This window comes from Martes martes (assembly GCF_963455335.1).
Source record: "Martes martes genome assembly, chromosome: 3".
Classification (NCBI taxonomy): Eukaryota; Metazoa; Chordata; class Mammalia; order Carnivora; family Mustelidae; genus Martes; species Martes martes.
The window spans coordinates 147,223,479-147,247,094 of NC_137890.1; the positions used below are offsets into that span (position 1 = coordinate 147,223,479).

At 40.1% G+C, this 23,616-nt stretch overlaps 1 protein-coding gene across 1 annotated transcript; it reads left to right on the top strand.

Moving 5' to 3' along the window:
* Positions 1-1,842: 1,842 nt before the first annotated feature.
* NMI (N-myc and STAT interactor) lies at positions 1,843-22,631 on the top strand. Its single transcript, XM_080799143.1, has 9 exons — positions 1,843-2,273; positions 8,837-8,926; positions 9,861-9,956; positions 10,984-11,151; positions 13,953-14,115; positions 16,969-17,075; positions 17,163-17,349; positions 20,208-20,314; positions 21,170-22,631. Exons 2-9 carry the CDS (start codon positions 8,843-8,845, stop codon positions 21,371-21,373), a joined length of 1,116 nt encoding a protein of 371 aa, XP_080655269.1. The 5' UTR covers positions 1,843-2,273; positions 8,837-8,842; the 3' UTR covers positions 21,374-22,631.
* Positions 22,632-23,616: the final 985 nt, after the last annotated feature.

Consider the following 23,616-nt stretch of genomic DNA (forward strand, 5'->3'; position numbering starts at 1 on the left):
TAAAATATGGTATCAGTGTTGTCATAGATTAGTTGCTTGATTTTCATCACTTCGTTAAGCCTTCGTGTACTCATCTACACATGCAGGTAATTCCTATATTTCATATCGTTGGCAAAATACAAGAAGATTATAAAATGTCCAGGAGTCCTCTGTAGATGAACAATTATGATTGTTAATAATAATATGTCCAGCAGCTGATTACTCATTGTTAGAACCCCCATCAGTTTGCAGAGTTCTGAATCTGAACACATGACCCAGCTTTAGCATGTAGGTGGCTCAAAAAAGGCTTCCCTACTATCTGTTATCTTTTGCACTTTAACAGGATCTGAGTCAATATTAGATCAGTCCTCCTCCAGTCTGGTCCTAGTGCTTATCATCTTCTTATGAAAAACAAAAATAAGGTAAAGAAGAAATAATGTTGAACTAGATAACCTCTAGAGTTCATGCTCTCTAAAATTCTAAGGTGGAACAGAACTCATTCTCATGTTGCAACAGATGGGAGTTTTTTTTATACTTTCTAACTGGGCGGATGAGAACAAAAGTCCTTGTCATGCACTACTTTTTTTTTTTTTCACTTAGAAAAGCAACTTTATTCCCATCAGTATTCTTTTTTTTTTTTTTTAAGATTTTATTTATTTATTTGAGAGAGAGAGAGAGAGAAAGCACAGAGGGAGAGGGAGAAGCAAGCTCCCTGCTGAGCAGAGAGCCAGAGGGGAGGTGGGGCTCAGTTCCAGGACCCTGGAATCATGACCTGAGCTGAAGGCAGCCGCTTAACCCACTGAGCCACCCAGGTGCCCCTCCCGTCAGTATTCTTGATATAAATGAATTTGACTTTTGTAAATCTGTTTTTTTAGACCACTGTATTGATTATTTTATATAACTCTTTAGCACTATATCCTAGAATGTATCATTTTGACACATTCCCTCCTTGACCTCTGTTTATGAGCAAGTGCAGCTGTGAGGTGGTTCTTTGTGTAGGATTAAGAAACACTGAAGTTCTTGAAATAAGCCAGATGTTTTTATTTTCAAAGGAAAAGATGACACTTAGTGAAGTATTTATTTACAACTTCACAACAGAACAGAAGATTATAAGAAAACTTTCAAGGGACATGGGTCATAGAAACCAAGTGAACACGACAGCTTTCCCAACTTCACAGCCCAGAAAATGTTGCAAAAGACAAAAATTGACCTTGTGCTGGCTGTAAATATTTGTAGTTTGAGGTTAAAATGACCAATAAAGTACAGTGAGAGTTACTATCTTGAAGAGGGACTTCCACTTTGACCTTATTTTGTTCCTATCCACTTTGTCAACTGTAAGTCGAGTAATATACACATAAAAAGAGTGATTTTTAAAAACACGCCCTGAAATTAGTGTTTATGCAAACTTCATGAATATGTTTTGGATAGACTCTCTCAAAACAAAAAACCACTTTTAAGTATAGTTGACTTACTATAGCCTATTCATTTCGGGTGTACATCATAGTGATGGCCCCCATGATAAGCCTAGTTACCATCTGTCACCATACAGAGTTACTACAACATTTACTGTATTCCCTATGCTGTACATTGTATCTGTTACTAATTTGTTTTGTAACTGCAAGTTTGTACCTGTTTAATCCCCTTCACTTACGTTGCCCAAACCCCTTCCGGCTTCGCTACCTAACAGTTTATCTTCTCTATCAAAAGAGCCGTGTTTTAAAAATCGAAACTGAAAATACTCGTTAACTCGTTAGTAATTATTCACTGCCGACACCGTATTTGGTATTCCAAACGGTGGTTAGTTTGGTTTTTTTTTTTTTTTTTTTAAGATTTTATTTATTTACTTGACAGACAGAGATCACAAGTAGGCAGAGAGGCAGGCAGAGAGAGAGGGGGAAGCAGGCTCCCCGCCGAGCAGAGAGCCCGATATGGGGCTCGATCCCAGGACCCTGGGATCATGACCCGAGCCGAAGGCAGAGGCTTTAACCCACTGAGCCACCCAGGTGCCCCCGGTGGTTAGTTTTAAAGAAAATCCCCAGTGGAGCGGAGCTTTCTTTTCCTTCCCTTCCTTTTGCCCTCTTTCTTCTTTTTTGTTTTAGGAACCCAGCTGTTCCTCTGAGTGACGGGCACACGGGGGAATCCGGCCGCGCCAGCCTCGGGGACCCTGGCGGCCCGCCCAGCCCGCGGGGCTCCTGGCCACTCCCGCGGCCGCCCGCTCCGCGCACCGCCCAGCTGGCTTTCCCGGAAGGGCGGGCGCGCTGGGCTGCGGACGCTGTCTTCCACCGGCGAGGCGGGTGAGTGGGCGCCCTGCCCGGTTCCCTGGCTGCCATCCCTGCTCCTAGAGAGGCCCGCGTCGGGGGGAGGCATGGTCCGCGGGGCCCTGCCCACCGCAACGCCCGCAGGGCCCCGCGGGGAGCTCGCCGCTAGCTGTCGGACGGGGTTGCTGGGCTGGGGGTGGAGGCGGGGGCGAGACGGGCTGCGTCAGTCCCCCCCCTCCCCCGCCCACCCCGTCCCCACCCGCCGCCTCTGACCTCGTCTTCTTGGAGCGGTTTGCTCAATTTCGGAAATTGAAATGTAAAATGGTCTGTGTTGCCGCACTGTTTCAGTAGTGTCTCTCTAGAGAGTTCAGGGAAACTTGATTCCTTAAGAAGATTTCCTCTCCCAGGCCCTTGCAGGGTTTGGCAGTTGTGCCTCACTTTTCAGAATACCCAGGGATTTTCTCGAAAGAGATATCTAAAGGAGAATGCGATGTTTTTCTGTCTATAGAACATGCATACTTTTAAAAAAAACTATATTTGTGTATAACCATTTTATTAATCACCCCCTCCTTTGTTCCATCCCCTCATTTCCTTTCTTTTTGCTGCCAGGCCGGCATGTGGAAAGATTCCGTTCTGTCTCACCTGGGACAAAGGGATATGAATACAGGAAAATAGGTGATGGTGGGTGGTGGTGATAACAATGACCACCGACTTAGTGGCTTAAAACCCGCAAGTTTTTGGACACCCGGGTGGCTCAGTCGGTTGGGCGTCTGCCTTTGGCTGGGGTCGTGGTGCTGGGGTCCTGGGAGCAAGTCCCACATCCGGCTCCTTGCTCAGTGGGGAGCCTGCTTCTCCGTCTGCCGGACACTCCCCCTGTTAGTGCTCTCTCTCTGATAAATAAATAAATAAAATCTAAAATAACAACAACAATAATAATAAACCAAACAACAACAAACCACAGATTTATTATTTTAACAGTCTGTAGGTTAGAAGTCCAACCTGGATCCCACTGGCCTAAAATTAAGGTGTCTGCAGGGTTGCCTTCCTTTCTGGAGGCTACTGGGGGGAATCTATTTTCTGGGGTTTTTTTCCCCCCCATTTTCTTTATGTTGCCCACCTTCCGGGACTTAGTGATGCCCTTTCTCCGAATAAAAAGGCAGCAACACTGCATCTCTCTTGACCGTTATTCTGTTGTCACACCTCACTCTGACTTTGCTCTTCTGCTTTCCTCCTTTACTTTTAAGGGCCCTAGTGATTATATTGGCCCTACGGATAATTCAGAATGATTTTCATATTGAAGTCAGCTTTAATTCAATCTTAATTCAATCTACAACCTTAATTGTAATTTGACATATTCATAGATTCTGGGGATTAGGTTTAGGTATCTTTGAGAGGGTCATTGTTTTGCCTACCATATAATGGCATAAAAGGAAGCCTATTACCGTACAGTCCACTCATGCAAAGAAGGAAAGTATCCAGACCTTAAATATACCAGAAAAAGTTCTGGGAATATTTTGTAGTAGTAGACTATTTATATGAGTTAAATATATTGAGAATCTTCATTACAAGCACTTAAGAATATTGTTTTTTTTTTTTAAGATTTTATTTATTTGACAGAGAGAGACAGAGAGAGAGAGAGAGAGGGAACACAGCAGAGGGAGTAGGAAGTGAGAGAGGGAGAAGCAGGCTTCCCACTGAGCAGGGAGCCCAATGCAGGCCTCCATCCCAGGACTCTGGGATCATGACCCGAGCCAAAGACAAATGCTTAATGACTGAGCCACCCAGGTGCCCCAAGAATATTGATTTTTTTTTAAAGCAATAAAAAAATGTTGCTATTTCTGCTTTCTGGAAATGTAATCACAAAACTTCATATGCATGGTATGTCCTGAACAGAACAAGATAGCACACAATTCAGTAAATAATGAGAGTTTTCAGTGTGTTTGCTTATATTAGGCTCTGAATAGATGCAAGGAGGAGTGGGCATGGTCCTTGGCCTCAAGGTCATGACCATCCAGTCATGGAAAATGACATGGGTACACAAATAATTGAAGCTCTCTAAAAGAGCTAAAAGTGGAAGAAGTAATGTTCTGTAGGGGAATCAGAAAAGGCTTTAAAAACTTGGGGGAAACTTGGGTTTAGACCTTAAGAAGAGTAGAATTTCATTGAGGTTGGGAGGAAAGGAAGAATATGACATATTAAGGGACAAGAAGGAGAAGAAGGACCCTGTGAGTGTTTAGTGTGGTTAGGGTACTTAGTCTAGAAGTTGTCTAAATAAGACTAGAAAGTTTTAGTTAGATTGTGTAAGACCTTGGATGACTATTGGGTGTCATTGTAAGGACTAGGTAGGTGGTTGGTGCAATAGGGAGGTACTGATACATTTTGAAATCATCGCAAACTTACAGAAAAGTTGCAAGTACAATACAAACAGCTTCTCTTTTTCTGGAATTATTTGAGAATAAGATTCTAACTTCACGACCCATTACCCTGGAATTTCTTGAATATATATTTCCTACAAAAAAGGCATTTTTTTTTAAAGATTTTATTTATTTATTTGACAGATCACAAGTAGTCAGAGAGGCAGGCGGGGGGCGGGGGGTGGGGGGAGAAGGCTCCCTGCTGAGCAGAAAGCCCCATGCGGGGCTTGATTCCAGGACCCTGGGATAATGACCTGAGCCGAAGACAGAGGCTTTAGCCCACTGAGCCACCCAGGCGCCCCCCAAAAAGGTACTCTTTATGTAACTAAAATTCAGTAACCAGAATCAGGAAATTAATATTGATACTTTACTGCCATCTAATCCTTGGATCCAGTTCACATTCTGACAGTTGTGCCAATAATATCCTGTATAGCAAAAGGACCCAATTCAGAGTCATGCATTGCATTTAGTTGTGATGACCCCATAGTCTCCTGCCTGGAAGAGTTTCTCAGCATTTCCTTGGCTTTCATGAACTTAACACTTTTGAAGAGAACAAGCCGGTTTGTCTAATGTTTTCTCCTGCTGAGATTCAGATTATGTATCTTCAGCAGGAATATCATAGAAGTCATGCTGTATTCTAAGTGCACTCTATCAGATGGCAGATGATTTTGACATATTTCATTATTTACTTTGATTATTTTAGTATAGTGCTGTCTGCCTGGCTTCTTCAATATAAAGCTACTTTCCCCCCTTTGAAATCTTTTTTTTCTTTTCTTTTTTAAAGATTTTATTTATTTGAGGGGCGCCTGGGTGGCTCAGTGGGTTAAGCCTCTGCCTTCTGCTCAGGTCATGATCTCAGGGTCCTGAGATGGAACCCTGCATCGGGATCTCTGCTCAGCGGGAAGCCTGCTCCCCCCCTCTCTCTGCCTGCCTCTCTGCCTACTTGTGCTCTCTATCCATCAAATAAATAAATAAAATCTTTAAAAAGTTTTTTATTTATTTGACAGAGAGAGAGCACAAGCAGGAGGAGTGGCAGGCAGAGGGAGAGGGACGGAGAGAGCCGGATTCGGGGCCCTATCCCAGGACTCTGGGATCATGACCTGAGCTGAAGGCAGCCGCTTACCCCACTGAGCCACCCAGGTGCCCCCCGCCTCCCTTTGAAATTAATAAGTACTTTATGGGGAAGTATTTTGAAACGAACTAGATGGACCTTTTCTCACCAAAATTTCAGTTTGTGTATGTGTATATGCATGTCAGTGTGGACTCGTAGTTTTTCTTCTTTTTTTTTTAAGATTTTATTTATTCATTTGACAGACAGAGATCACAAGCAGGCAGAGAGGCAGGCAGACAGAGAGGAAGGGAAGCAGGCTTCCCGATGAGCAGAGGGCCGACGCAGGGCTCGATCCCAGGACCCTGAGATCATGACCTGAGCTGAAGGCAGAGGCTTTAACCCACTGAGCCACCCAGGCGCCCCCCCGCTTTTTTTTAAAGACTCGTAGTTTTTCTTTTACTCAGTGGATTTAATCATTACTGTCATTATTTTTTTTATGTTTATTTTATTCTTAGACTTGGCTAGTGAGAACTTCCTCCAGCTGGATTCTGTGTTTTTTGTTTTTTGTTTTTTTAAATGCCCTTATCATTCTTTGAGCACTTTCTTGCTTTCTGGCACTGTAAGGTGCTTATTTTGTATTTTTCCTGTCCCAGTCCTGTAATCAAACATTTCTCTGAAAACCCTTGGTGCCTTGTAAGGGAAAATGGTATTAGAAACCAAATTCTTGGGTGTCTGGGTGGCTCATTCATTAAGCGGCTGCCTTCAGCTCAGGTCATGATCTCAGGGTTCTGGGATGGAGGCCCACATCGGGCTCCCTGCTCAGCGGGAAGCCTACTTCTCCCTCTCCCACTCTCCCTGCTTCTGTTCCCTCTCTCTCTGTCTCTCTCTGTCAAATAAATAAATAAAATCTTAAAAAAAAAAAAAAGAAACCAAATTCTTGGTGCTAGGTGTATTCATTGCTTCCAGGCCCTCTGAGCAGACAGAGCTAGGGAATATATACATAGACAGATCCGTACAGTGTGTATATGTGTGAACACACACACATATCTCCATCTCTGTATCTTTCTCTCATTCTGTCTCATTGGAAATCATGAGTTTACACTGATAGTTCCGTTTCCCATCCACAGCATTCATTCTAGTTTTCTGTCTTTTTATATTTATGATTAACTTCTCTTGCAATGAAGAACCTGACTCCTTTTATCCTCTGTATATTTACTTACTTGAAAATCCTCTTTCTGTACCTTTGGCCACTGGAAGCTCTAGGCTTATCTTGTATATTTCTTGCCCCATAGGTAGAATCAGCCATTGTTCCAGGGAACCCTGGTTCCCTTTACTGGAGAATAGATTAGAAACCAAGTTCTAGGTGCTATCTGATCCCCTCTGTTTTTGGACACTGCTTGTGTTCACAGTAATTTTTTGCCAGTCTTCTGTTTTCTTTTTTTTAAGGAGGAATAAATATTTTTCCTGTTTTTTTTTTATAGGAATAGTGAGAATTTAGCTACTTGAAATTTTAGAGGATTATATCACAAACTGCTTATTAATGTGCCTTTAATGCAATAAAAACAGTTTTGATATTCCTTGTTTCATTTTTGATCTGGGACCTTTCCATCTCAGCAAATTCATATGCGGGCAAATGTTCTTTACTTTTTTGTGCCATGGATTCCTTCCCAGTCTGATAAAGCTCATGGGCCTTTAAAAAAAAAAAGTTTTAAAATGTATAAAATAAAATAAAATATATAGAATTACAAAGGAAATTAATTATATTGAAATATGATTATCAGAATATTAAGCAAATTTTTAATATAGTAATATATATCAATATATTACATTATATTATAAGACCTAGTAGTGAGTTTAATAACTGCCATAATTTTGAAGGAAAATTTTACACAAACTATATTTCAGGATATCTGCAATAGTTACGACACTTTATGAAAATATTTGTGCCGTCTTGGCGACTTTTGTTGCAGGTGCTGCAAATGCAATGTGGCTTGTTGCCTATATTCTTATTTGAAGGGAATGCTAAATTTCAACCAGAGAGTATTAGAAGTAAAGATGTAATTTTTTTCCTGTTCCGGTGTATGGACTAGGGAGGATCCAGATAAGAACTTCTGTACATGTAGGGACTCTTGGATGCCTCAGTCAGTTAAACATCAGACTCTTGATTTCAGCCTGGGTCTTGATCTCAGAGTCGTGGGCTTGAGCCCGGCATTGGGCTCCATGCTGGGTGTGGAGCCTATTTAAAAAAAAAAACTTAAAAAGGGGCACCTGGGTGGCTCCGTTGGTTAAGTGTCTGCCTTTGGCTCAGGTGAGGATCCCAGGATCCTGGGATTGAACCCCACATCAGGCTCCCTGCTCAGCAGGAAGCCTGCTTCCCCCTCTCCTGCTTCCCCCCACCTTGTGTTCCTTCTCTCGCTGCCTCTCTCTCTCTCTGTCAAAGAAATAAAATCTTTAAAAAAATTTTTTTAGAAAGAACTACTGTACGTGTAGAGGAGTTTGGCAGGGGTGCTTTTTAGTCCATTTACATCTGGGAAATACAATAGGAAGAATTGGATGTTTAAACTTTTTTTTTTTTTTAAGATTTTATTTATTTATTTGACAGAGAGAGACAACAGCGAGAGAGGGAACACAAGCAGGGGGAGTGAGAGAGGCAGAAGCAGGCTTCCACTGAGCAGGGAGCCTGATGAGGGGCTCCATCCCAGGACTCTGGGATCATGACCCGAGCCGAAGGCAGAAGCTTAACAACTGAGCCACCCAGGCGCCCGAGAATTGGATGTTTAAATCAAAACCTTTGAAAAGACCAAAATAGTCTTTTAAAATGGGGTACCATATATGATTAAGATGTGAACTTCAAAGGAATATTAATACCTGTCATTTTCTATTATTGTGTTGAAAAGCAAATGATTTTTAGAATGCTTTTATATATTTATAGGTGTGAAAGTTATTTGAAATATAGACTTTGTTCAAATATAAGCCATATGGTAGTAAAGACTTTGATGATAGGAAAAAAGATACAGCAAAGAAGAGATGTTTCTTCTTCTGTAAAATAGTACAAGTAGTAAAACTTATTTCTTTCTTATTGAATTTGTGTATATGTACTATTTTTAAAAATACTTACTTTTTGAAATAATTAGGTAATCATGGCAGCCGATGAGGATAACAAAAAACAAGTTCTTAAGGAGCCTTTGTCAGATAAAGAATTTATGAAAGATGAACAAAGAGAGGTAAATATTACTATTAAAATTAATTTTTATCTATTACTTTTGCAGTGAGGCATGTTTTATATGTTTTTGCCCAACATTACTTTAAATTTGGGAAGATTTTAAAGTTTTCAAAATTTTTTTCTTCCGTTATTCAAGCCTTGAGAAAACAATCATACTTCTGTTCTTTTTCTTACAACATTAGCTGTTTTTTCTTTCCCTCCATCCTTTCTTTGATTTGCACCCAGATGTTAAGAGCTTAGTTAGCAATTATCTGATCAGACCCAAGAGGAGACAAAGGCTCAGGTGGGTTAAGCCACTTACCCAGGGCCCTATGTCTGGCATGTAAAGGCAGTTGTACTTGTGGGAATCCAGCAAAAACATTTTTTAATTGCCCCCAAGTAACATATGTCCACAATTACACTGCAATTTACTTCTTCATGTTTTAAAGATTTATTTATTTACTTTAGAGAAAGCGCATGAACAAGCCTGAGCTTGTGGCGAGGAGGGGCGGAGGGAGAGGGAGAGGGAGTCATAAGCTGGCTCCACACTGAGCACAGAGTCCAACACAGAGGGCTCAGTCTCATGACCCTGAGACAATGACCTGGGCGGAAACCAAGTCGGATGCTTCCCTGACTGTATCACCCATATGCCCCTCTAGTGCAACTTGAAAGTTACATTGTTGTCACATAGCCAAGAAAGGAGTTGATAAAATTCAGGTCTGGCTCTCAATCCTTGCTCTACTAGAAAAATGTCTATGACTTTGGTCTAGTGTGAAAGGTAGTTTTCCTGCTTGTATAAAGGAGATAATAATACTTGTCAGAGGTAGGAGAATCTGCAGGTGATAGTGTGTTTCTTTGGCTTTTATCAGGGTGATAGAAAGTTAGCTTCTTTAATTCATTTAGAAAAATGAGGTCAGGGACTGTTGAATTTTTTGATGTTGTTTGATTTTTTTTAGAGATTAATTGATGAAATTGTGAAGGAAAATACTCAGTTAAAGGAGGAGATCCAAAGACTTGAAACTGAGTTACAAGAGGCCACCAGAAACTTCCAGGTACCTCTTTTTTTTACGGGGAGACCTTTTTCAAATTTTATTTTTATTTTTTTTAAACTTTTTTTTTCAATTATTATTAACATATATTTTTTGTTTCAGGGGTACGGGTCTCTGATTCATCAGTCTTACACAATACATAGCGCTCACCATAGCACACATCCTCCCAATGTCTATCACCCAGCCACCTCATCCCTCCCCACTCCCTCCACTCCAGCAACGCTCAGTTAGTTTCCTGAGATTAAGAGTCTCTTATGGTTTGTCTCCCTTTCTGGTTTCTTCTTGCTTCATTTTTCCTCTCTTTCCCTGTGATCCTCTGCCTTGTTTCTCAAATTTCTTACATTAGTGAAATCATATGATAACTGTCTTTCTCTGATTGACTTATTTCGCTTAGCATAATACCCTCTGGTTCCATCCACGTCATTGCCAAATGGCAAGATTTCATTTTTCTGAAGGCTGAGTATTATTTCATTGTATATATATACACATCTTCTCTATCCATTTATCTGTTGATGAACATCTGGGCTCTTTCCATAGTTTGGCTGTTGTGGACATTGCTGCTATGAACATTAGGGTGCATGTCCCCCCTTCGGATCACTACATTTATATCTTTAGGGTAAATACCCAGTAGTGCAATTGTTGGGTCATAGGGTAGCTCTATTTTCAACTTTTTGAGGGACCTCCACACTGTTTTCCAGAGTGGCTACACCCGGTTGCATTCCCACCAACAGTGTAGGAGGGTTCCCCTTTCTCCGCATCCTCGCCAACATCTGTTGTTTCCTGACTTGTTAATTTTAGCCATTCTGACTGGTGTGAGGTGGTATCTCATTGTGGTTTTGATTTGTATTTCCCTGATGCCAAGTGATGTTGAGGACTTTTTCACGTGTCTGTTGGCCTTTGGGTGTCGTCTTTGCAGAAATGTCTGTTTATGTCTTCTGACCATTTTTGATTAGATTATTTGTTTTTTGGGTGTTGAGTTTGGTAAGTTCTTTTTTTTTTTTTTTAAAGATTTTATTTATCCATTTGACAGACAGAGATCACAAGCAGGCAGAGAGGCAGGCAGAGAGAGAGGAAGGGAAGCAGGCTCCCCGCTGAGCAGAGAGCCCGATGTGGGGCTCGATTCCAGGACCCTAGGACCACGACCGAAGCCGAAGGCAGAGGCTTTAACCCACTGAGCCACCCAGGCACCCCGAGTTTGGTAAGTTCTTTATAGCTTTTGGATACTAGCCCTTTATCTGATATGTCATTTGCAAATGTCTTCTCCCATTCTGTTGGTTGTCTTTTGGTTTTGTTGACTGTTTCCTTTGCTTTTTATCTTGATGAAGTCCCAGTAGTTCATTTTTGCCCTTGCTTCCCTTGCCTTTGGCGATGTTTCTAGGAAGAAATTGTTGCAGCTGAGGTCAAAGAGGTTGCTGCCTGTGTTCTCCTCAAGGAATTTGATGGACTCCTATCTCACATTTAGGTCTTTCATCTATTTTTGAGTCTATTTTTGTGTGTGATATAAGAAAATGGTCCAGTTTCACTCTTCTGTATGTGCTGCCCAGTTTTCCCAACACCATTTGTTGAAGACACTGTCTTTTTCCCTTTGGACCTTCCTTCCTGTTTTGTTGAAAAGTGGTTGACCATAGAGTTGAGGATCCATTTCTGAGTTCTCTATTCTCCTCCATTGATCTATGTGCCTGTTTTTGTGCCATCCCAGGTACCTCTTTAATGATTAGCATTGTTGGTATAGTGGTGAGCATAGCTGCCTTCCAGATACCTCTTTAATGATTTTATGTATCACATTTTTAACTGACACCATCTTTCAGAAAAACCAATTTAGTTATACAAAATTCACTTTTAAAACATTGTGGTCATTGATGGCACCATTGTTTGTAATAGCCCCAAACTGAAAACAACTCAACTGTCCCTCCATAGTAGAATGAATTATTAATTTGGGGTGTATGCACACAGTGGAATCCTGCACAGCAATGAGAATGAATGGACCACAACTACGTGCAGCCACATGGACGAATTTTATAAATACAATGTTGAGCCAGAAAAGATAAAAGAGGGCATACCATATACTTGCATTTAAATAAAGCACAAAAGGAGGATGTTAGCGGTTAGTGTCCTGGTTACCTTTGGAGATACCAGGGAGCCCAAGGAGGCTTCTGGGGTGTTGGTCATATTCTGCTTATTGATCAGGGTTCTGGTCACATATGTGTGTGAGCACTTCGTAAAATTTCATCTGGCTGTGCATTTCTGATAATACACTTTTAAAATTTATGTACATATTTTTGTTTTTCTATGTATGTATATGTTCGCTCAAAAACAAAACAAAAGATGATGGTCATGATCAGTCACTTTTGGATCAAATTCTTGTCTTCTCACTAAGTTCCTTTACTGTTCTTCTCATCCAAGTAATTTAAATGAATTTCACAGTTAAAAAAAAATTGGATGTATATCTTCACCGTTTAAATTCTCTCCTAAATTTTCCCTGTACTTGAATTAGGCATTCACCCTTTTTTTCTTCATAACAACTCGTGTTTTAAAAAAAAAGATTTTATTTATTTATTCATGAGAGATAGAGAGAGCGACAGAAAGACAGAGGCAGAGGGAGAAGCAGACTCCCCCAGGAGCAGGGAGCCTGATGCAGGACTCGGTCCCAGGACCCTGGGATGATGAACTGAGCTGAAGCCAGGCGCTTAACCGATTGAGCCACCCAGGCGCCCAAGAACTCACACTGTTAAAAAAAAAAAATCCTGTCTTTAGTTTTAATGCTTAGAACATTGTCACTTTTTGTTTCCGAAATGGGGGATAAGATACTGAATATCAGGAAGTGGAGTTCGCCATGTTTATGGGATTTAGCGAACACTGTTACAGTTCTGGTTACTTCTCAGACTGGAGAGGAATCACTTAATCCTACAACTCAAAGGGCCTTGGGAACCGAGCCAGCTCAGCTGATCCAATTTACAGAGGACTGAAACTGTGGTCTAGGGAGCATAGGTGAGTGGCTCCTGGCCAAGTGTGCCCAAGACCAGAATCAGGCACTCTAATTCCAGAAAGCTCTTGACTTTTCAGCATTATATTGAGTACTTCCACAGTGTTGGGAAAACCTCTGCCTTTTCTCAGACACTGCCAATTATTTTGAAATTGGATTTATGCAGATCAGAAATTCTATGTAAGTTATCAGTGAAGATATAGAACAAATGTGAGATTAGGTCAAATAACACTGAATATTTCTAACCCCTTTGTGATAACACAAACATTCTCTTTCAGCATATAAAATATGGGAAATAGAAATGGAAACAACAGATTCATTTGTACATTTATGTATAATTGTATATGCCTGTTATTCCCAATGACTTTAAACAGTTAACTACAGCCATGTAAATTTATCCTCAGATTACAAATTTTGCTGATAGTCTCCCTTCACATTTTTATAAATCTAAGTTTGATAATGGTTAAAAAGTTGATGGACAGGTGTTGGGTAAGGGGGAATTTAAATTTGATAAATGTTAAATCCTATAATTCAGGAGTCTTTGTTTTTGGATAAAATTATCTGGGTTTGCTATCAAAATAAACATGGTATATACTCAACTCTAGTTTATACTGCTTTGTAGTGAGAGTAAACGTACTGTCTAATGATTCCCTGGTAAGATAGCCTGTTATTGGTACAGTTGTTTAAAAGGTGCTTATCTACAGGAATGATGTAGGCTTTAGAATTGAACACTATACAATATTGGCTAGTTTAAACATTGATTAGAAAAAGTGAGAGATTATGTATTTATAATTTAATCTGGGGAATAATATTAAAGGATCAGCATCTGATTACATTACTGAGTACTTACCTAGGAAGAAGTCATTACTAAGGTTATTAAATAAGACCACACTGTATTTTGTGGGATTCTGAAATCAGTAGAGAATGAATTATTGGATGTTCAAATCACATTATCACAAGAAGGGCTTAAGTTATTTCTTGCCTTGATTTTAATCAAACATTTCTGTTTAAATTAGATTAAAGAGGATATTCCTGAAACAAAGGTGAAATTCACATCTTTAGAGAATCCTGAGAATGACAGCCAGTTTTTAAATATCTCCTGTTCATTTCAAGTGACCTCACAAGTTCTTTATGAGCTGCAGAAAGGACAAGCCCTTATCACCTTTGAAAAAGAAGAAGGTATGAGTAACGCTAAAAAATTTGACCATGTTACTTTTTGGAAAGCACGGAGACTTTCAAAGAGCTTTCTTCGATATTTGATCTATTGTTTTACAGTTTTTATATCTATCATTTCTTCTCATCTCATTGTGACATCTTGGGGCAGATAGGATTATCCCATTTTATGATGAGAAAACTGAGACATTAAGTGCCTTGAATGTGATCACTTGTTCAGAACATGACGCCTCTGGGACTCAAGCCCAGGTATTGTCATGTCCAATGCCAGCGTCTTTGTACACCTGCTATCTCCAAAGTGATGCTAGTAATAATGTTTTAAGCTGGCAGAGCTCTACTCAAGACTCAGAGGGTTCTCACAGACATCTCATTTTATATTCTCATGACTCTGTGAAAGCGATATGATAGGAGAATTATTATTTACATCTTGTCACTAAGAAAACAAATTCTTGGGTGTTTAAGTGACTTACCTAAGAGCACATTACTGGTGAATGGAAAAAGCCCAAGAGTCAGAGATTTGGGAAAGGGACCTGATGTTAGCTGAATCTGCCATGGTGTAGGACCCTGTTCAGAGCTGGGGGCACATGAGGACAGTCTGGCCTTCAGTGCCAACTTAGTCCATTTCTAGATGTGTGATTTGGGTTGGGTTCTTTCTGAATCTCAGATTTGTATGACAGCCTTTGTGGTATCACCTACCTCATGGGTTGGGTTGAGTATTAAATGAGAAATGCTGACATAATATTTAGCATAGTGTCTGACACTTAATAAACACCTAGTAAATGAGAGCTGTCGTTGCTACTCATTAGGAATTTTCCAGATAAAGAAACTGAAACTTAAAGAAGACAAAGAACTTGCTCAAGGTCTACAGTTAAAAATTGCAAAACTGAAAGTCAAACCCATGAGTATCCATGTGCCTTGTACTAGACCAACAGTGGCTGGAGCAGGCCACTCTTCCAGGCCTTTGGTCTTCTATTTGTCCAGTTATAGGGTGGGGTCAGATGGTCTTAAGCCTTTCCAGTGCTCAGATTCTGATAATCTAGGATTATGACTTGTATCTCCTTATATCTGGTCTGTCACTAGAGCCTGCAAATAAATATTAAAAAGAAAGGCATTCTAGCAGGTCAGCATGTCAACATACAGTTGGTTCACCATGGGTCCACCTGGATCTACCCTTGAGCTGAGGGCAGAGGAGGAGGCCAAGGGCGCTGTGTTGTCAGTTGGCAATGGTAATGGGGATATAACCAAAAGACAGAAGCGAGGATTTGAGAGGCAGGGATTCTGTGCAGGAATTACCCGGGAATGCTGGAACTAGGGTTGTCTTCAGAAACAGCTGCATCGCTGCTTCCATTCTGGGCATGGCTCTGAGGTCTTGCTCTCCTGGGAGAACTTTGGGCTTATACACAATTAAACAGGAGTTGGCCTTTGATAGAGTTACAAAAGTTGAAACGCAAGTGGTCCTCTCAGCTGCGTCAGATAACCAGATGTTGGAGGTTTGGGTGGGGGGTGTGGGAGGGAAAGGGCATCATCTGAGTATTACTTCATTGACATTTTCTGTTATTGTTGCCTGTTGTCATTAACAAAAAAAAGTTGTAATTCAAGTTATCAAGTCATATCATGGTACAATGAGTGCGAATTCCCACATGACAACGCCCTGCCTTTTAGCCTATTTCTCTCTTCCTTCAGCTGTGATGTGTGTGCTGTCTGGTTCTCATAAACACATGTGAGATTTATAAGACCAGGAGTGGGCATCTCTTATCTTTATGACAAATTAGAGTAAGCAGCTCTGTATTAACAACTGAAGTGTTATAAACTCTCATGTCACACAATTTAAAAAAAATGCACACCCACATGCATTTTAAACTGAAATATAGTTGCTATCTGGAGTTCTAATGATTTTTGGCATAATTACATTACTGAGCCTCTCCCATTTGCACAAATAAATTAGATTTGATAGTTTCGTGATTGGTATAGGCTATCATTTTAGTAAAGTGATTTCAAGAGCATTTTAGCAAAAGTAGAATTCCTCATTAAATATAGCAAAAACATAGAAAAGACTCACGCTTTGAGAAGTTGACAAATGATAAATAAGATTGTCAGAATGCCACTGACCACACAACTTTTTCCTACTTACTCAACATGGAAGAAGTTTCTGGCTCTGCTTTAATTAATGTACTAAGGGAATTCTCTCATCATTCTGTCAACAGGGGAATTCTAAAGGGTGTGTACTGTGCTGAAATAATATATGAATTTCTGAAGGCTCACCAGGCTTATCTCTTAGGAGATGAGTCTAGAATTTGATGATGCTTTCTCATTATAGCTTTTTTTCCAGTTTTCCTGAGAAATAATTGATGCATATCACTAAGTTTAAGGTGTATGACATGATGGTTTGATTAATGTATATTGTGAAACAGTGACCCAGCAGGTGCAGCCAGCATTCATCTTCTCATATAGGTGCAATAAACAGAATTCCCATAAATTCAACAAAAAAGGGAAAAAAAGGAAAAAACTTTTTTTTGCTTGTAATGAGAACACTTAGGATCTACTCTCTTAACAGTTTTCCTGTATACCACATGGCATATTGTATGTTACATCCCTGGTACTTTTTCATCTTATAACTAGAAGTTTGTACCTTTTGACTACTTTGTAATTACTAATATATTTTGACATTCCGACATTAATATATTTATTTGCCACTTTGGCAGCAAGACCAATAACACTTGGAAGTCCTAGGAAAATTTTTAAAATTAGATCCTTTAAAATGAAAGGAAAGTTAAAAATTTTTAGGATAATTTGTTCTTAAACTGAAAATGAAATGTTTATTCAAGTATTGGCAGTTCATACTCCCAAATAATTTTTCAGTTGCCCAGAACATCATCAGGATGGGGAAGCATCATGTGAAGATAGAAGATGTAGATGTGGAGGTTTTGGCCAAGCCAGTTCCATTAAATTCAGGAGTCAGATTCCAGGTAACATGGTGATTATCGCCTTCTAGATTTCTATCAGGTGTGAACACTCTTCTCACCCCTGTTGCTGAGTGTGGAATGATTTCCCAGGTTCATGAAGCGTACTCTAAGGTGAAGATCAACGTTACTAAAATTCCTGACGGATTGCCCGAAGATCAGATGAGAGACAAGCTAGAACTAAGCTTTTCTAAGTCCAGACACGGAGGCGGGGAAGTGCTTCGCGTGCAGTACGATAAGCCGTCCTGCAGTGCTGTGATCACGTTCATGGAACCTGGAGGTATTCGCCCAGTTAGGCAGTTACAGAGTGCTTTACCGTTCAAATTATGTTCTGTGTTTCTTTTCTTTTTTTTTTTTAGATTTTTAAAATTTACTTGACAGAGAGAGAACAAGAGTGTGCACAAGCAGGGGGAGTGGGAGAGGGAGAAGCGGGTTTCCCATGAGCAGGGAGCCTAACTCAGGGCTCAATTGCAGGACCCCGAGATCATGACCTGAGCCGAAGGCAGATGCTTAACCCACTGAGCCACCCAGGCTCCCCTCTTTCTTTTCTTTTTTTTTTTTTTAAGATTTATTTATTTTCAAGAGTGAGAGTGAGTGAGCTGGAGAGGGGCAGGGGAAGAGGGATAGATACTCTTTTTTTTTTTTTTTAGGGTTTTATTTATTTGTTTGACAGAGAGATCACAAGTAGGCAGAGTAGCAGGCAGAGAGAGAGAGGGAAGCAGGCTCCCCACCAAGCAGAGAGCCCGATGCGGGGCTCGATCCCAGGACCCTGAGATCATGACCTGAGCCAAAGGCAGAGGCTTAACCCACTGAGCCACCCAGGCACCCCAGGGATAGACTCTTAAGCAGACTCCATGCTGAGCCAGTTGTGGGCCTCAATCTTAGGATCCTGAGCTCAGGACCTGAGCAGAAGCCAGGAATGGGACGCTTAACCAAGTGCATCACCCAGGCACCCTTATGAACTGCCATTCCTAAAAGTGTTCCTTTTCTACTTCTTTTATTTGGAACTTATTAGATAGCATAATGAGAGGGGATTTTTTTTAACCTTGTAAAATGGAAGAGTACTGAAAATGATTTCAGGGAACGCTCTTGAGAAATATTACGTATAACGTGTACATCAGTCTTCCTGCATCCTCATCACAGGCCAGCCAAGGAGCCAGGTGTTCGGAAGTGTATCTCCTCTGATCTGCAGCACGATTCTGGAGATAGACGTTATACTCATTCTATTGAGGTGGAAACTGAGTCCTTGGGAGGGCAAATGACTTACCCCAAGTTACAGTGGGTATGTGGCAGAGAAATCTAAAAATACATATGTATAAAACTGTCACTTCCATCCCACCTGTTTTGACAGATGAGGGTCTCTTAGGTGGAGGGAATAGATTTCAGGGAAGACAAAGGGTGATTGGAAAGAACAGTTAGACATCTGTTCCCTTTATAGATAGAAATGGATCTTTACCAAATCATCAGAGGAGGGTTTACATTCTTATGATTAAAAATATAGAATTCTACAGCTGCTTTTGTTAATATGTTCAAGTGATTCTCCATGTAAAAATATCTTGCTCGGGGCACCTGGGTGGCTCAGTGGGTTAAGCCTCTGCCTTTGGCTCAGGTCATGATCTCAGGGTCCTGGGATCGGGCCATGCATCGGGCTCTCTGCTTGGCGGGGAGCCTGCTTCCCCCCAGCCCTGCCTGCCTCTCTGCTTACTTGTGATCCCTGTCTGTCAAATAAAATAAATAAAATCTTTAAAAAAAAATCCTGCTCTAGTTAATTCAGTTTGTAGGGTTTCCCCTGGGTTTGCACATATAATAGAAATCCAGTTATACAACTGAAAAGCATTGACTGTTTTTTCATAACAGAGTAATACATTCTTTTCAAAGAAAATTGAAATAAAAAAGAAGAGCATTAATTTAGCAGAAGTGGAGACATTTCATTAAACTTCCCTTTCTTCTACTATGTAGTTAGGTATGGTTAGTTGAATGTCTTTCTAGATTTTTCTGGAATTGCTGGATCATGTGGTGATTCTGTGTTTAGTGTTTTGAGGAATGGCCATACCGTTTTGCACAGAGGCTGTACCATTTTATACTCCCACCAGCAATGTCCCAGGGTTTCAGTTTCTCCACATCCTCACCGATAGGGACCTGCCCTCTTAATCACTGCACCATATTGCTCCTTCCAGGTGGACTGGTGAGAGAGGAAAAAAAAGTGATAGGATATTGCTAAGAACTGTTTCTGTCAACTTTATGCAATCAGATACATTATTATCTTTTTCCCCTCTAGGAGAAAAATGCTGCTAAAAAGAAATCTGATTATTCTTCGTGTTAGAGGAACCTGATGAATTTCTGTTATTTGCCTTCATTTCTAGATGACATTCAGATCCCTCCTCTCCTTGGTTAACATCATTATGTCAGTTTACTGAATAATATCATGTATTAGTTACAGGATAACTAAGTGATTTTATGTATGAAATATATATTATAGTAATACAGTAATTTATTATATAAGTCTATATTATAAAAATGTATATGTATAGTATTTTTTTTTAAGATTTTGTTTATTTATTTGTCAGTGAGACAGAGTGAGCACAGGAGCAGGGGGAGTGGTTAGAGGTAGTGGTTAGGGGAGTGGTTAGAGGTAGAAGCAGGCTCTCCGCTGAGCAAGGAGCCCATTGCCTGATGTGGGACTCGATCCCAGGACCCTGGGATCATGACCTGAGCCAAAGACAGACACTTAACTGACTGAGCCACCCAGGTGTACCTATGTGTATAGAATTCTAATCATAACTTCAGTTATACTTCTTGAGAAACTGGGAAACTCGCTGTCTTGTTAGGATGGGCAGGTTACTTTTTGCAGATGGTTATTGCATTTTATGTAGCTCAAGACAGATCTGTCTGAGGTCATACAGCTCTCTGCATTGACTGCAGTGGATAGTTCAAGACAGAAGGATCTATTAAGCCCCATTCTTATCTGGTCTTGTATTTTTCAAAATTATATACTGTGAAGTAGATAGCAGAATTTTCAAAAACATAACCATTCAGTTCACTGTTTACTGTAATGTTCTGTTTGAAGAAAGTTTTAACTTTGATTAAAAATGTCTATGATATAAAGAAGAAAATAATTTTTTAAAAATTTACTTCTAGTTGCTGACAAGATTTTGAAAAAGAAAGACTATCCGCTTTATATAAATCAAAACTGCTATAGAGTTACTGTTTCTCCATACACAGAAACACACTTGAAAAATTTTCAGGTAAAGTCATCTCTTTTCTTTCATTTTGGGGATTTATGACTCAACCCTACCTCACAAAAAATAAGGGAAAAGGTGTGAATCTGTTACTGTTTCATCTTTAGTGAGCAATGTCAAAATAGTTTCTTCATATCCGCTTGGTGCAAAATAAGTTTGTCTTTAAAAAAACATTTTAATGCAAAACTGTACCTCATTTTATTTCTTACACACTTTTAAAAACTTGGAATTACTCAGATAATGGTAAAATATTTTTGTTTGTGGAGACATAACTGTATTTCTCTCATGCGCCCACTATCCTTAAGAATAATTCTTCCAGGAAACCTGTTTCTCCCTCTCCCTCTCCATTCTCTCCCTGCTCATGTTCCCTCTCTCTCTGTCTCTCTGTCAAATAAATAAATAAAATCTTTAAAAAATATAAAAATAATTCTTCCTACTCATTTTCTCTGAACTCATTGTCTTTACCCCCAACCTATTCCTTTTTTCTGTTCCTACTTAGGTATTAAATGACACCCCCATCTACCTAGTTCACCGTCCTGAAAGCTACAACTCATGCTGAATTCTTCATTTTGCTTTATCTCTCGCATTCGTTTGGTCACTGGCATCTCTGACTACCTCTTTCATGGTCTTTCCGTCCATAGAGATGCCCGTCTTTCCTCTATTCATCATAATGCCACCAGCGTTATCTTTCTGAAATTCAGATCTGACTTGGATATTCTCTTGCATGAATCAGCTTACTGAGGCTCCTGGTCTCTTCTAAGATAAGGTCCAAAATATGCAGCAGAGCTCTATAAATCCAAAGTTCTGCAATTCGAAGCTCTCAGAAAATTTTCTCTTTATCTTTTTAATTTTCCTTTTCAGGTGTTTTCGGGAATATCGGAGAGGACAGTGCTTCTGACTGGGCTGGAAGAACTTCAGATGACAGATAGAGAACTTTTAGAGGATTTGGTTAACATTCATTTTCAACGGGAGATGAACGGAGGTGGAGAGGTGGAAGTGGTCAAATGTTCTCTAGGTCAACCTTGCATCGCATACTTTGAGGAAGAGAGGAATGGAGTGATCTGAATATTAGAGCCTGTGAGCCCAAATCACTGTCAGTATGTGACAAAAATGAATATCCCTTTTCCTTTAAAGAATGAAGTCTTTTAATTCTTTAGTGGCCATTTATTCTTAGATACAAAATATCCATGTTTCTGAATTCTTCTTTGTTTCAAACTCTGTTGCATGCTTACCAATGCAGTAAGTGCACTATATTAAAAAGTTTTGTTTGTTCATAAATTATGTGGATTGGTGCCATGTCCGTTGAAATCAACCATAAGTGATGCAATTGTCCCCCTGCTGTGTTGGCTCATTTTGTAATGAGCATGTGGGCCAATTGTCTTTTGGCCCCAAGTCCACCAGTATGCAGACTTGACTCTTAACATTTCCTGAAAGAAACGTTACATTCAGCTGTTTGTGTTTTCCATAGACTTGGACTTTCAAGGGACTTCAAGAGTAATGATTTCCCACTTTCCCGATATATAGCATCTTCCCCCACAGGCCCAGATGTATTTTTCAGAGCTGGGTGTGGTCTTTCTTTCTTTCTTTCTTTCTTTTTTTAAAAGATTTTATTTATTTATTTGACAGAGAAGGATTACAAGTAAGCAGAGAGGCAGGCAGAGAGAGAGAGAGAGAGAAGCAGGCTCCCTGCAGAGCAAAGAGCCCGATGCGGGGCTCGATCCCAGGACCCTGAGACCACAACCCGAGCCAAAGGCAGCGGCTTAACACATTGAGCCACCCAAGCTCCCTGAGTGTGGTCTTTCTCCTTAAAATTTTCTTCGCCCAGAGTGTCAAGTGTCCCCTGATTCTTTCCAAAACATCTTCTCCAAATAGAACTTGTAAAGACCATAATTTTCGTTCATTTACACTTAAGATGGAAAAAGTAAGTTTAATGGGATGACGTGCTTGGAATAAAGGGAGAAGTAAATGCAAAGCTAGAAGTTCATCACTTATCGGCCTAGATTTCAATCTGAAGATGAAAGCAGAGGCCATGTACTGTAGGGACTTACGTTTTAGTTTGAGAGCCTCCCAGTTCATTAACATCCCACTGTTTGTAAGTTGTAGAAATTAAACTGTGTGATGCAAGGTTCCTGTTCAGAGAAGGTGAAATTCTCTTTGGTAAAGAACATTGGAATAGCTTTTATCCTAATACGGTGTGTTCCATAAAGAGCCAAGAGCAGAAGGAAATTCATATTAAAGTGCTGGCAGAAATGAAATGCTTTAGAAAAGATTCTAAACCTAAATGTACCCAATGCTGCCTGCCATCTAAAATAAAGGGAACATTAAAAAAAAAAAAAAAAGCTTGGTTTGCTTTTGATATTTTATTTTTAGGTTTTAAAGTTGTTATGCTACCATTAGAAGTACTCATTGCTTTCACATGTCTCTTTAGAATGAGACATGGTACCTGGAAATTGGACAGCATGCACTCTTCATAGTCACTGTTTTGGGGGAAAAAATCTCTCATGTGTCAGTTGTTCTTTGGAAATGGTAAAATTATTTCAGAATATTAAGAAATATTAAGGAAAATTGAACTTATTTAATTTTGATTGATACAGTCTCATTGGCACAAAAGGTGTCATTTTTAGTCTGTGGCAGGCTGCCAGTCAGAAAGAATTTTTTCCCGATATTTAGGATGAGGTTTGAAATAGTCACTTTTGTTGCCTTTGGGGGCCTTCTTCAGGCAGTAGAACAGATAATTTAATTCAATTCCAAATATTCACAATGGTTTTTTGGGGTTTTTTTTAGATTTTTAAAATATTTATTTATTTATTTATTAAAGATTTTATTTATTTATTTGACAGACAGAGATCATAGGAGGCAGAGAAGCAGGCAGAGAGAGAGGAGGAAGCAGACTCCCCGCTGAGCAGAGAGCCCGATGCGGGGCTCGATCCCAGGACCCTGGGATCATGACCTGAGCCGAAGGCAGAGGCTTAAACCCACTGAGCCACCCAGGCGCCCCTAAAAAATTTATTTATTTGACAGAGATCACAAGTAGGCAGAGAGGCAGGCAGAGAGAGAGAGGAGAAAGCAGGTTTGCCGCTGAGCAGAGAGCCCGAAGTGGGGCTCGATCCCAGGACGCTGGGATCATGACCTGAGCCGGTGGCAGAAGCTTAACCCACTGAGCCACCCAGGTGCCTCTTCACAATGGTTTTTAATAAATATTTCTTCTTGTAGATAATTAGACTTTCCCTTAGGCTCCTTTCACCATTCTACCCTTGTGTAATCTGGCTAGATTTCAGAAATCAAGCATTGGCTTTCCTGCTTATTTC